Below are 12,738 nucleotides of genomic sequence, written 5' to 3' on the forward strand. Positions count from 1 at the left end.
CCTAGCACTTTCATCTTAACCAAGTCCATTTACAAGATGGCACAGAAGTCTCGCATTGGTTTGAATCATTTATAACTTTTCTGATTTGAAAGAAATGCCAATATTTCTGCCACAAATACTGCATACATGCTTTGTAAATGTTTACACACTAACTGAGAAAAAATATGCTATTTGTTTCCTCACAAGGACATTCAGAGCATTCTTTATAATTTTATCACAAGTTTCTGACTTATAGACATAAATACTGCGCCGTTCCTGCGTCCAGGCAAGGACACAAGAGATCCAGACTAGCTCTATCTTCAATAAATCGGGTGACTGAGTTCTACGGGTGTGAGTTCCGCAACGGAAAAACGACCAGGTCAAACAACGGTATTCCCTAACTAACGCAGAAAGACGTCTCTTACTCGTATTTAGCTAGGTACCATTCTCATTAATTCTTAAGAAAATCGTCGTCGATCGTTACTACTACAATCTTACAACTAAACCTTATGCTAAGAACACAGAGAAAGAGTTTTTAGGTTTCACTATTCAAAATTTATTTAAATATTAAATCAGATATTCAAGCAATTAGTTCAAAATTTTACTAATGAAGTAGCCTTAGTATTGACTGACTCATCGTCGACCTAGTAATCCATATCCGTCGATAACATTGGAAAAATCACGTCTTTTCACTTCACCCTAAGTGATTGAATGTCTTCTCGGCTTAAATAGCTTCCTTTCTTAGTGCTCATTCTTCTCCGAAATCATCAATTAATATTGCAAATGACATGACACATGTGGGAAGATTCTTAAAAATAAACTGCCCTATCCTTCTCTTTCAATTCACCTAGCGAGTTGGGTGATGATTAAATAAATTAAATTGGGTACAGCTACTAGTATTTACAAGTGCCTTCTTGGCAAGAAAATAAAACATGAAAATTATTTACTTTAAAAATATAGGATGCATCCACAGAAAAGAAAAGAAAACTCCTATCAACTATTATTTATAGTCCTTCTAGTTGTATTATTTTGAGAAATAAAGAAACACATGTGGGATTTCTGAGCCATTATTCAGTCAAGAAATGGAGTTCTATTTGTTTAAGTTAACCATCCTTGGAAATCGCATTAGATTATGTTAACTAACACTTGATATTTATTCTAAAAACTATCACAGTACTTAAAATTCAACTGACTGATTGACTGTCCGTAGTTTTAAGACTATCAATGAGGGTATTCTAAACTCTTCTTGCGTTGTTCTGACAAGTACACACATATAAGGTTTACGTCTTAAATATTGTTCTCTGCCTATTTAGTTGCTTTTTTAGACACTCATATTTCCTTGTGTTACACATCATGAGCTAAGCTACGTCCATTGTAAGTCGTAATCATCCAATAAGTAACATCTTCGCAAGATTCAATTCATGAATGTAAGGTAATATGACCTTATCTTATTGACATAGACTACGTGCGTACGAAAATGGCAAGAAACGTCATCACACTGGTCATACAGGGTTATAATAACACATGCTACCAATGGAAAATCTACTTAATCGGATGACAATATCTCCAGCTAAAAGAAAATGATTCTCCTTCGAAAACCTAGGTCACCAGCGATCGGCCTATAGATTGAAATTCATACAGAAGTGTAATTATTCAGTGAGTTCTCGAGATCTTCCTAAGCGAATCAGTGAAGGCTCCAAACTATCCAGAGTAAACATTGGTTGCTCCAAGTAACTTAATATGGATAAAGAAACATTGCACTCGACGTCCTGAGATCATGTCCTGAGCTAGATAAAATGTGTAGGCTTAAAATCATTGCGTGGAATTGGCGAGAAATCAGTGATCTTCTCAATTATAACATTTGAAATCACGAGACCTTATTTCATGCAACTATGACTCTCTCTCGAAGAAACAATAACTACAACCATTATACATCATCAATAACTCTATATCATATCCATGATGCGATAATTATTACTCTTATTTCATATGACCACACTATCACTTCATCACGTAACTCATTACCTTGGCTTGCACATGAACGTGCCGCGACATTACAAAAATGCCTACTTTATTGCTACAGTCATAGTGCCAAATTTAACGTAACTTGGAATAGTCTACTGCCATTCCTTCATAACACAAATCCTATACCTGATCTCGTACAATTTGACGTTGCTTAAGTTTATGACACGCAGATATAAATGCCTACTTCATTCTTACACATCACTGATAATAATAATAATAATAATTTTAGCGATCTCTTCACGCATGTCTCTGGAAAACATTACGAACGAACATCACTTGGTGACCACGCCTACAAATGGAATTGACGTTTCGTACGGATGAGTACCTACTTCCAATCAATTTAGCTAGATGTTTGTTTACGCACTGTGTTCGCACCAATAAATATTACTAAGCAAAATAAAGAAAACAATATCTTCTTACTTACGAAAACGACTTGGATATTGGACTTAACTTTGCTCAAGATGGTCTCGGCGTTTCCTCCTCTCCGGTCATCTGAGACTATGAACTGGTCATCTGGTTCCTCCACAAGTGGTTGGGTACATCGTGGCTTCTCATCATCGCTCACTGGTCATCCGGGATAGCCAACATCGTCTCGCCTCGTCAGGATCCAAGCAGCATCGCCTTGCTTCCTTACAGACCCATGATGGAGACTCGTGCGTATGGAACAGAACAATGATAGAATGTTTGACTCATTGCTGACATTTTTCAAGTACTATAGCTCTTGCGTTGCTCAGATTGTACAGGTTTTTACTGGAAAACAGTTAGATCAATAAATAGTCCAGAATTGTCTAAGACTTATATTCAGTATGTTCTGATTCGAAAATAAATTTCTTTCCGCCGTCTTTTATCAGCCTAAATGCATTTAATTTACTGGTCCGTAAGTGTCTTTCAATGTTAACCGGTGTCGGGCAAATTTCATCAAGGGCTTGCGTCACTGCGTGACGTAGTTCCACAGTAGTATATCTTATCTCTTATTGTTTCTCGTATTAAATCTCCCGCGCGGCGTTTAAATCTTGATCTCTGCCAAATAGAGTGTAGTCGGGAACTAATCATCGTTTCCAAATCTCCAATATATCGCTCCGCTGAATAATTCCTTTAAAATGAGTTTTTCGTCCTGTTAATACACCGAAGTCAGATTAGATAGTAAAAGATGAGCATCTTTTTTCTTGAATAATGGTTTCAAATAATGTCCCTCTGTCATTTTTTTCTGCGCCTTCTAAACGCGGCTATTACTGTAACCGACTGACGAAAAGACTTATAATTTGGCCCGTACTGACGTTAAATGTATTTTATTTGAGATTTTGACCGCAGAGACTCCATCTTTGTTGCTCTAGCTCTTATAAAGAATTGTGAAACGGCACAATACTTTCTTTGAGATATTCTAAAATAAAAAATCTGGAGGAACGTGTATCTTCTACATATTATAATCTGGATCTTCCTTGGCATACAACTAAGGAAACAGGAGACAAAGACCAAGTAAAGGGAATCAACCAGTGATGACATTTCATTTTAGTCTCTTTCCATTCCGGTGTTTATCTGGGTTTCTCCTCATCCTACACTTCAGACATCAAAGAAGAAGAATTGTCATAAATGACTCCTTTGGGGAGTCTGAATGCCCACCTCTTGAATGATGTCAGAAGGAAGGAACTACCCTGTTGAGGGCTGAGATGAAATTGATTTGTAAGAACAGTGATTGATGAGGAGAGAGCCCATCTATGGTGATGGTGGAGGTGATTATGAAGGTAAGTGTGCAAAGATGCAGATTTATCGAGCATTCGTGACATTGTCTTTTTTTTTGGTACCTTCCTGCTCTCACTAGTTTGTCAGTTTATCTATTGCGATTTCCTGTCTTCCTATCTAACATCTTTGATGATTTTTTTCTTCTTATATGAATGAGGTACTGGGAGGACTGCGAAGCCCGAACAATCCCTTCAAAGAGACCTGAATGATAGACTGACTACATATTCAAATTAACCTGTTGTAGGGAAGGTATAAATATATGAGGACTGTTTCTATTAGTGGCAACTATTAATTACAATCAATGCCAAACAGGTACCTCTATGAAACATCTTCCATTCTTCAATGTAGTCCGCAGCATCACGTGGAACTGTCAGTGATGTGGAAGCCATCGCATTCCTGTAGGAGTGCCTGTTCTCTGGATGGTGCAATTGGAGCAGTCTGTCGCCTGCAGAACTTTCAGAACAGTTTGGAAGTGAATGCAACGAAGTGGTCCTTCATCTTAGGCCCTATGCCCATCTTTCAGGCTAATACACAAACCACCTTGATTGTATCTGTCCCCAGCAATTTGCCAACAAGCTGCACGTTCTTGTCACCGACACCAGGGCGGCCTGGCCAAGGCATGTCGGCCACACGCTGTCATTCATCACTGAAGGCTTTGACCCACCATGCCACAGTTCTGTAAGGCAACGCTGAATCTCTGCACGCCTCATGAAGGACTTCATGACCCTGACGTGCTGTACAGCCCAGGCATATTCAATTTTAATCCAACTGTGCTGTTCCCGTTTTAAGAACATCTTAGACACTAACGGTTCAGTCAGTCTGTCACATACGACGTAATTCTTTGCAGCACAGTGCATGTGTGAAGCACTGGCTGGACGAGTCTAAGTACTATGAGGTAGGTTGGGAACCACCCTAACATGTATACATGACAAAAACTGGTTCAGTTTCCTGGTGTACATAAATCAGTGTTGCCCCTATTAAAGAAACAACCCTTGTGCATCTCTAGAACATTATATCTTCACATAACTGTATCAGTGCTACATCATGAACATAAAATGAAATAACTCCCACAGTTTGAGCATAATTATTCTAATACTTACTCTGTAAGTCAAAGGTGGTCTCCCTCCTTCAAGAATACACTCTTTCACTGACTCATGCCCCTCGAATGGCTGATGCAGTGTTAGTAGCTCATATATAAACATTCCAAAAGAAAAACAATCCACCTGAAAGACAGTAAAATGCATTAATTGTTAGTATGAACAACATTTTAATTCAATAGTTTCAGTATGGACAAATAGGAAGAAACCCCTGAATACAGTAATCCTGTCTCTAATATTTTTCTTTATTATTATTATTATTTTTTTATTAACAATGAAAACTTCACTCTTAACACTGAATATTTGAAGTCAGAAGTGACTCTTCATAATATTATCAGACTTCAGTTTCGGGGGCGGGGGAAACATTGAAAAAATTATCTCTAGATATTACAAAAGAAAGGGAATTATTATGTTAGAATTGAGAAATTAGAATTCTTTTTAAACCAAATAGACAGCTTGAATGCATACAATTTTTTTAAAATTATTCATGTATATTCTAATCACTGCTTATTCATCAGACAAAATTTACTATTATTTGAAATGTGGAGTGTTTGACACTTGATTATTCATCAACCTTAAAATAACATATATTTCCAAGAAATAATGAGCTGTAAAACCAATGTTTAATTCCACCTTTTACTCTATTTCTATGCTTATTATATACAGTGTCAGTTTTAGTCAAATACTTGTAAGTTAAACTATAATTATATTGAGTTAGTAAATCTTTCCATGCTACACATCATAGCTACAAATTACAATGTGCAGGGCTGCAACGCCAGGAGGCAGTGTGTGTCTTAAGATGCAGTTTGATTGGTTTTCTTGAAGAATACCTTCATCTGATTTCAGTCAATTTTGAGTTTATGCCATTTTATTTTGTGTGAAGATTACCAAGTACCAGCCAAGAATCCACACAAACTAATATTACCTTTTCAGTATATTCCTCTTCTCCATTATAACGCATGATTTCAGGAGCCATAAAGCCTTCAGTTCCCCCAAATCCTTTGGTGCCAGATGGCAGAGTTAAACGGCTGATACCTGTAACATTAAAGTGCAGTGTTACTTACACACTCTATCAAAGTTTATATAGTTATCATATATTTAGAGTTTGAATGACATAATGTAAGACAGATGGGTCATTTACGCAAGACAAAAGATTTCACATGTATTTATGCAAATCGGAATTCTCGTATCATATTAGGTAAGTTATTAACACAACAAATAGTATGCTACATTTTATATTAAGAAATTCAAAATTATTTTCACAGTTGTCAGGCATCATTAAATTATATATCAGCCTTGTCAGAAGTTTTTTTAAAAAATAATAATAATAATGTTACTGGCTTTACGTTCCACTAACTACTCTTTTACGGTTTTTGGAGATGCCGAGTTGCTGGAATTTAGTCGCGCAGGAGTTCTTTCGTGTGCCAGTAAATCTACCGACATGAGGCTGACGTATTTGAGCACCTTCAAATACCACCGGACTGAGCCAGGATCGAACCTGCCAAGTTGGGGTCAGAAGGCCAGCGCCTCAACCGTCTGAGCCACTCAGCCCGGCAGTTAAAAAAAAAAAAAATTAGTATAATGGGAACAAAAATTCAATACAACACAATGTTATAAGATAAATTATACATTTTATTAATAATGAGACCGGTTTCGATGCTTGTATGCATCACCTTCAGCCATTAACTTGAAAACAGACAATAACAACTTTAGGTTACAAAAACAATGCGTAATAGATATATATACACTAATCTTAATGATAATTGGTAGAAGTTGACATGATTAAAAAATGAGCTGGGAACAATGACTTATAACACTAGGTTAAAAGTTTTCTTTTTCTGAAAATATAGCACCATTTCGTTCTTGAATAGGCAAAGTCTTATACGAAGTGAAAGTCCTCTTGATGAGAGTTCACCGAGTCTTGAAATCTTCTTCTATATAAATAAAATCGTAATGAACGTGTGTCTGTACACTGACTATTTTGGCGAAATCTCCGTACAGTTATCAGTTTCAGGTGTAATAATGACCATCTGCATAATTTTTAGCTTTGGTGTCTGTTTGTCTGTCCTTCTATAACTTGAAAATTACTGGATATATTTCCACTAAACTCCATGTTTAGAATCCACCTATCCTTGGGTAGGTTTTAGGGCAAATATTGTTTCTAAATCCCTGAACTGTCTGGGGCTTTATACGAAACCAAAACCGTGATTTTTCACTCCCTCAAAATATACACAACCAAATTTAATGGAAATCTACCTGCCTTAATGAAAATTAATTTCTAAACCTTTTTTCTCATGTGCATAATTTCGATAACAGGATTAATAAGGGGGATATCTTTTTTTAAATTTTACTGCTAGTTGCTTTACGTTGCACCGACACAGATAGGTCTTATGGCGAGGATGGGACAGGAAAGGCCTAGGAATGGGAAGGAAGCAGCCGTGGCCTTACTTAAGGTACAGCCCCAGCATTTGCCTGGTATGAAAATTGGAAACCATGGAAAATTATTTTCAGGGCTACCGACAGTGGGGTTCGAACCCACTATCTCCTGAATGCGAGCTCACAGCGGCACGTTTCTAACCGCACGGCCAACTCGCCCGGTAAGGAGATATCATTAACGGATCGTTTTTTCGGTACAAGTCCCACCGGACTTGATGCAAGAGCGGGTGCATGTGAAGCGTATTTCTTACAACTTGAAAACTACTGAAGATATTTGAACCAAACTTTATATTTAGCATCCAGCTGTCTAAGGGTAGGTTTTAGTGTCAATACCATTTCAAATTCCCAGAATGGACTGGGTTTTATAGGGAACTGGAATGGTGATTTTGCTCTCCCACAATACATGAAGTACAAGACCAATCTGACTGGAAATTGACCAAACGTGATGGAAATCAAATTCTAATTTTTTTTTCTCATGTGCATTTTTTCAACAGGAGGATTAATAAGGAAGATGTCATGAAAGGTCAGTTTCTCAGGCTAAGTCCAGTGGACATAGCCCAAAAGTGTTGTACATGAAGCAGATTCCTTATCTATGTATATAAATCAAATCGTAACAACCGTGTGTCTGTGCATTGATTATTTTGGTGAAATTATCGTACAGCTTTCCGTTTAAGGGGTAATAATGACCACCTGCATATTTTTTAGCTATAGTTTCCTGAAAGTCCTAAATTTTACCCCCCTCGCCCAAAATCAAGATTGCCTCACAATCTGCCACAAGAGCTGGAAAATTGAAATTAAGCAAAATTATACACTGTAGCCGGTAACCTACAGAAAACTTCCAAGATCTTTAAATTTTTCACTTTTTATGCCAAAGAACATCGAAATATGGACACAATTTAATGACGGTGCAGACCTTCGTTTCGAGGTATTTTGCGGCTAAACGGTAAGTCCTGCCACAAAACGGGTGGCACAATCTCTCTTCAATTTGGAGCGATCTACAAGTTTGGTCCTATGACATTTTGTCGTCTATCCCTCTCCCTTATAGGGCAGATTTGGCTGTATATTTTGATTGTTTGTAAATTTTGTGCTTTTTACACGTATGTTACTTAGTTTAACACACTTATAGGAAAGATAGCATTATCGAATTTGGCACGCACATTGACACGACCAATGGCTATATGCAAACCAAATTTCATGATTCTAGCTTCCACATAAGTATGTGAAAAATAATGTAAAATGTTAAAAATGTACCCGAATTTCACCCCAGTCGAATATAATAACTCATTCGAACCCATAAATATGGGAGATACGAGAAAATGTTTTAAGACCAAACATGTCAAGGGTGCAAACCATTTGTTGGTATGATCTACGGTTTAAGAGCAGTAAATCTAGAAATGAAGGTTTGCACTTACAAACGTGCCCATGCTTACCTGTCATCTATATAAATATAATCGTAACGACCGGGTGCCTGTACATTGACTATTTTGGCGGAATTTCCGTACAGTTATCCGTTTCAGGTGTAATGATGACCATGTGCATATTTCTTAGCTTTGGTGTCTGTTTGTTTGTTTGATTGTATGAGCTCTTATAACTTGAAAACTACTGAATATATTTCTACCAAACTTGATATTTAGAATCCCCACCTGTCCTTGAGTAGGTTTTAGGGCCAATATTATTTCTGAATACCTAAATTTACTGGGGGTTCATCCAAAACCGAAACCATGATTTTGCACTCCCTCAAAATATGCACATCCGAAATTTATGGAAATCTACAATCCTTAATGGAAATCCATTGCTAAAACTTTTTTCTCATGTGCATTTTTCAACACAAGGATTAATAAGCAAGATACCATGAACGGTCGGTTTTGCAGGTTAAGTCCAGCAGACATAGCCCAAAAAGTGTTGTACGTGGAGCAGATTCCTTATCTATCTATATAAATAAAATCTTAACGACTCTGTGTGCCTGTACATTGACTATTTTCGTGAAATTTTCATACAGCTATCCGTTTGAGGGGTAATAATGACCATCTGCATATTTTTGGTGTAGTTTCCTGAAAGTTATAATTTTCACCCCCTCACCCAAAATCCAGATTGTGGCCAGATGAGCAAGAAAATTTAAATTTGGCAAAATTATACATTTTAGCCTGTAACGGATGGAAAACTTCCAAGATCTTAAAATTTTTCACTTTTTATCCCCGAAGAATATTTAAATATGGAGGCAGTTTTAATGATGGAGCAGACCTTTGTTTCAAGATATTTTGTGGGATAAATGGGAAGTCCTATCACATAACGGATGGCACAATCTCCGTTCAATTTGGAGTGATCTTCAACCTGGGTCTTATGACTTTTTGACGTATCCGTATCACTTATATGTTAGATGCGTCTCGATTTTAAAGTAATTTGGACCTTTTACATGCATAATTCATACTTTCAATCACTTACAGGAAAGATAGAATCATCAAACTCTACACGAACATTGGCCCACCTAGTACCCATATGTGAGCCAAATGCTATGTCACATAATTATCCGAAAAGTAAAGCAATGTAAGATAATCTTACACAAATTTCACTGTATTCAATGTTTCTAAAGCAATCTGATACATGAATAGATGAGATGCGAGAAAATATCACAAGACCTGCCACTTAGGCCACTAAATACTGTGTCTTATGGTACAATCCTTTGTCAATATGACGTACCATTTAGCAGCAGTTAATCTGTAAATGAAGGTCTGCAATATTGCAAACATGCATATACTTTCGTATGCTGATCTATATATATTCATTGATGTCGATTTGTAGCAATCGAGAAAGGGTGTGTCTGCTATTGTAATTAGTACTCCCCACACAGACTTTGACTGGCAGTAGGAATGGGGGTCCTTCTCCAACTCCTGTGTAACTGGCATTAGTAAGGAGAGCCTACCATTGTAATGAATAATTCACTTCTCGATTTGACTTGCAGAAGGCAAGGGAGCATGCAATTTTGTTCAAAACTCCCCTACCCGATTGTCTGGCTGTAGGCCAGGGTGCTCGCCATTATAAACAAATGCACCCATCTAAAATGTGACTAGCATTAGGCATAGTGGCCTGCTATTTTAATGGAGACTCAACCAACTCTGTGTGACTGGCAGTAAGCTGGCTGGCAGAAGGAAAAAGGGCCTGTCATTATAATGATAACTGCACAATTCAATTTTGACTGGTAGTAGGGAAGTTGCCTGCCATTATAATAAAAATTCCACAACTGTAATCTGTCTGGAAGTAGGAAAGGGGGCCTGCCATTGTAACAAAAACTCCCCAACTTGATTGTGACCATGCAGTACGCAAGTGAGCCTGCTGTTTCCATCACAACTCCGCAACCCACACTTTACAATGGAAACAACATACGGGGACCTCCCCATGCTATTTCTCGGATAACGCTAAGAGACATGCAATTTTAAAACAATCTTATTTACCGCATGTATGGTATTTACTTCAATATCCGTATACAATGTAGAATACTATAGCGAAGCATGGGTACATTTGCTAGTGTAGGATAAAAATGTTAGGAGCTTCAGTCAAAAAACCATTTTCAAAGCACTGATTGAAATACTGGTCATTAAAATTGTATGTGATGTTCTTTCTTAAAATAACTTAACATATTTTAAAATGACATAACAAGTTTTTAGGTCTGGAAAAAACACGAAAATTCTTCAAGCTCCGTTTCTCACGGTAAAATGCAGGTCTTCTCTAACTGAAAATAACCCTTAACAAAGCTATGGCTGGAGTTGGTCTGCTGTGTATTTTAATTTTTATATTTTTTATGTGAAAATGAGGCGGACACCGTATTTGCCCCAGGGTGCTAGAAGGTACTTTAAGTTCAAGATGGGACCTGAAGCAGAGAGAGAAAAAGGGGAAATTTAGAAAAACTTTTGAAAAAGAATGAGGTCCTGTTCTAAAGATTTTTAGTAAATATGAGACTCGCCTCTGGCGTGTATAATTTTTTTTTTTTTTTTTTTTTTTTTTGGCTAGTTGCTTTACGTCGCACCGACACAGAAAGGTCTTATGGTGACGATGGGACAGGAAGGGGCTAGGAGTGGGAAGGAAGCGGCCGTGGCCTTAATTAAGGTACAGCCCCAGCATTTGCCTGGTGTGAAAATGGGAAACCACGGAAAACCATTTTCAGGGCTGCCGAGAGTGGGGTTCGAACCTACTATCTCCCGAATACTGGATACTGGGTGTGTATAATCGGGAGTTAGAGAAGACGCTGAGAGTCGTATGACACCGAGACCAGTACATACCTGTGTTGGGAGGGGAAGGGGAAGAAGGTAATCAGGGGAGGTGTTGGGAGGGGAAGGGGAAGAACGTAATCAGGGGAGGTGATGGGAGGGAGTAGGAGGAAAGGTAGGGGTGGGGAAAGAAGAAGAGGGGGGGGGGTTGAGTTAAAGACGGGGTGGGAGGGGGGCAAGAAAGAGGGGAATTAGGTAGGTTGATGTGGTGAGAGAGCATGAAGTGAAAACGTATTATGTATGCTCTGAAAAATTAATTTTACCGAGCGAGTTGGCCGTGCAGTTAGAGGCGCGCGGCTGTGAGCTTGCATCCGGGAGATAGCGGGTTCGAATTCCACTGTCGGCAGCCCTGAAGATGGTTTTCCATGGTTTCTTATTTTCACACCAGGCAAATGCTGGGGCTGTACCTTAATTAAGGCCACGGCCGCTTCTCTCCAACTCCTAGGCCTTTCCTATCCCATCTTCACCATAAGACCTATCTATGTCGGTGCGACGTTAAGACCATAGAAAAAAACCTAATTTGCTATTGGAAATTTTTTTAAGTCTGAAAAATGCGATCAGAAAGTCAAACAATATTTTTGGTTTCTCAGAGATGTCGTTGAGATTTAAACCTGAATTGAAGTATTGATCTATTTGAATGTAACAACTCTCAGTGATGTCAAGCAAAGGATCTTTATTGAGAACCTGTAGTACTTTCAAAAGTTTTCAAAAAGTTTTTCTAAATTTTCCCTTTTTCTCTCTCTGCTTCAGGTCCCAGCTTGAACTGAGAATACCTTCTAGCACACTGGGGCAAATACAGTATCTGCCTCATTTTCACATAAAAAATAAAAAAAAGAATTAAAATACACAGAAGACCAACTCCAGCCATAGATTTGTTAAGGGTTATTTTCAGTTAGAGAAAAACGGAGCTTGAAGAATTTTCACGTTCTTTCCAGACCTAAAAACTTGTTCCATCATTTTAAAATATTTTAAGAAAGAACATCATATACAATTTTAATGACCAGTATTTCGATCAGTGCTTTGAAAATGGTTTTTTGACTGAAGCTCCTAACATTTTTATCCTACATTTCAAGATTCTGTGAACTCTCATCAAGAGGACTTTCACTTCGTATAAGACTTTACTTATTCAAGAACGAAATGGTGCTATATTTTCAGAAAAAGAGAACCTTTAACCTAGTGTTATAAGTCAATGTTCCCAG

At 37.8% G+C, this 12,738-nt stretch overlaps 1 protein-coding gene across 1 annotated transcript in view; it reads right to left on the reverse strand.

Annotated features, from left to right (window-relative positions):
- Window positions 1-12,738, reverse strand: part of Lrrk (Leucine-rich repeat kinase) — a 483,935-nt gene that overhangs the window by 42,813 nt on the left and 428,384 nt on the right. Inside the window, exons 40-41 of the mRNA XM_067152496.2 lie at window positions 5,767-5,876; window positions 4,845-4,967 (exon numbers count right to left, since the gene is read on the reverse strand). Coding sequence (XP_067008597.2) covers window positions 4,845-4,967; window positions 5,767-5,876 — 233 coding nt within the window. The remainder of the gene's footprint in view (window positions 1-4,844; window positions 4,968-5,766; window positions 5,877-12,738) is intronic.

This window comes from Anabrus simplex, chromosome 8 (genome assembly GCF_040414725.1).
Source record: "Anabrus simplex isolate iqAnaSimp1 chromosome 8, ASM4041472v1, whole genome shotgun sequence".
NCBI classification, from domain to species: Eukaryota; Metazoa; Arthropoda; class Insecta; order Orthoptera; family Tettigoniidae; genus Anabrus; species Anabrus simplex.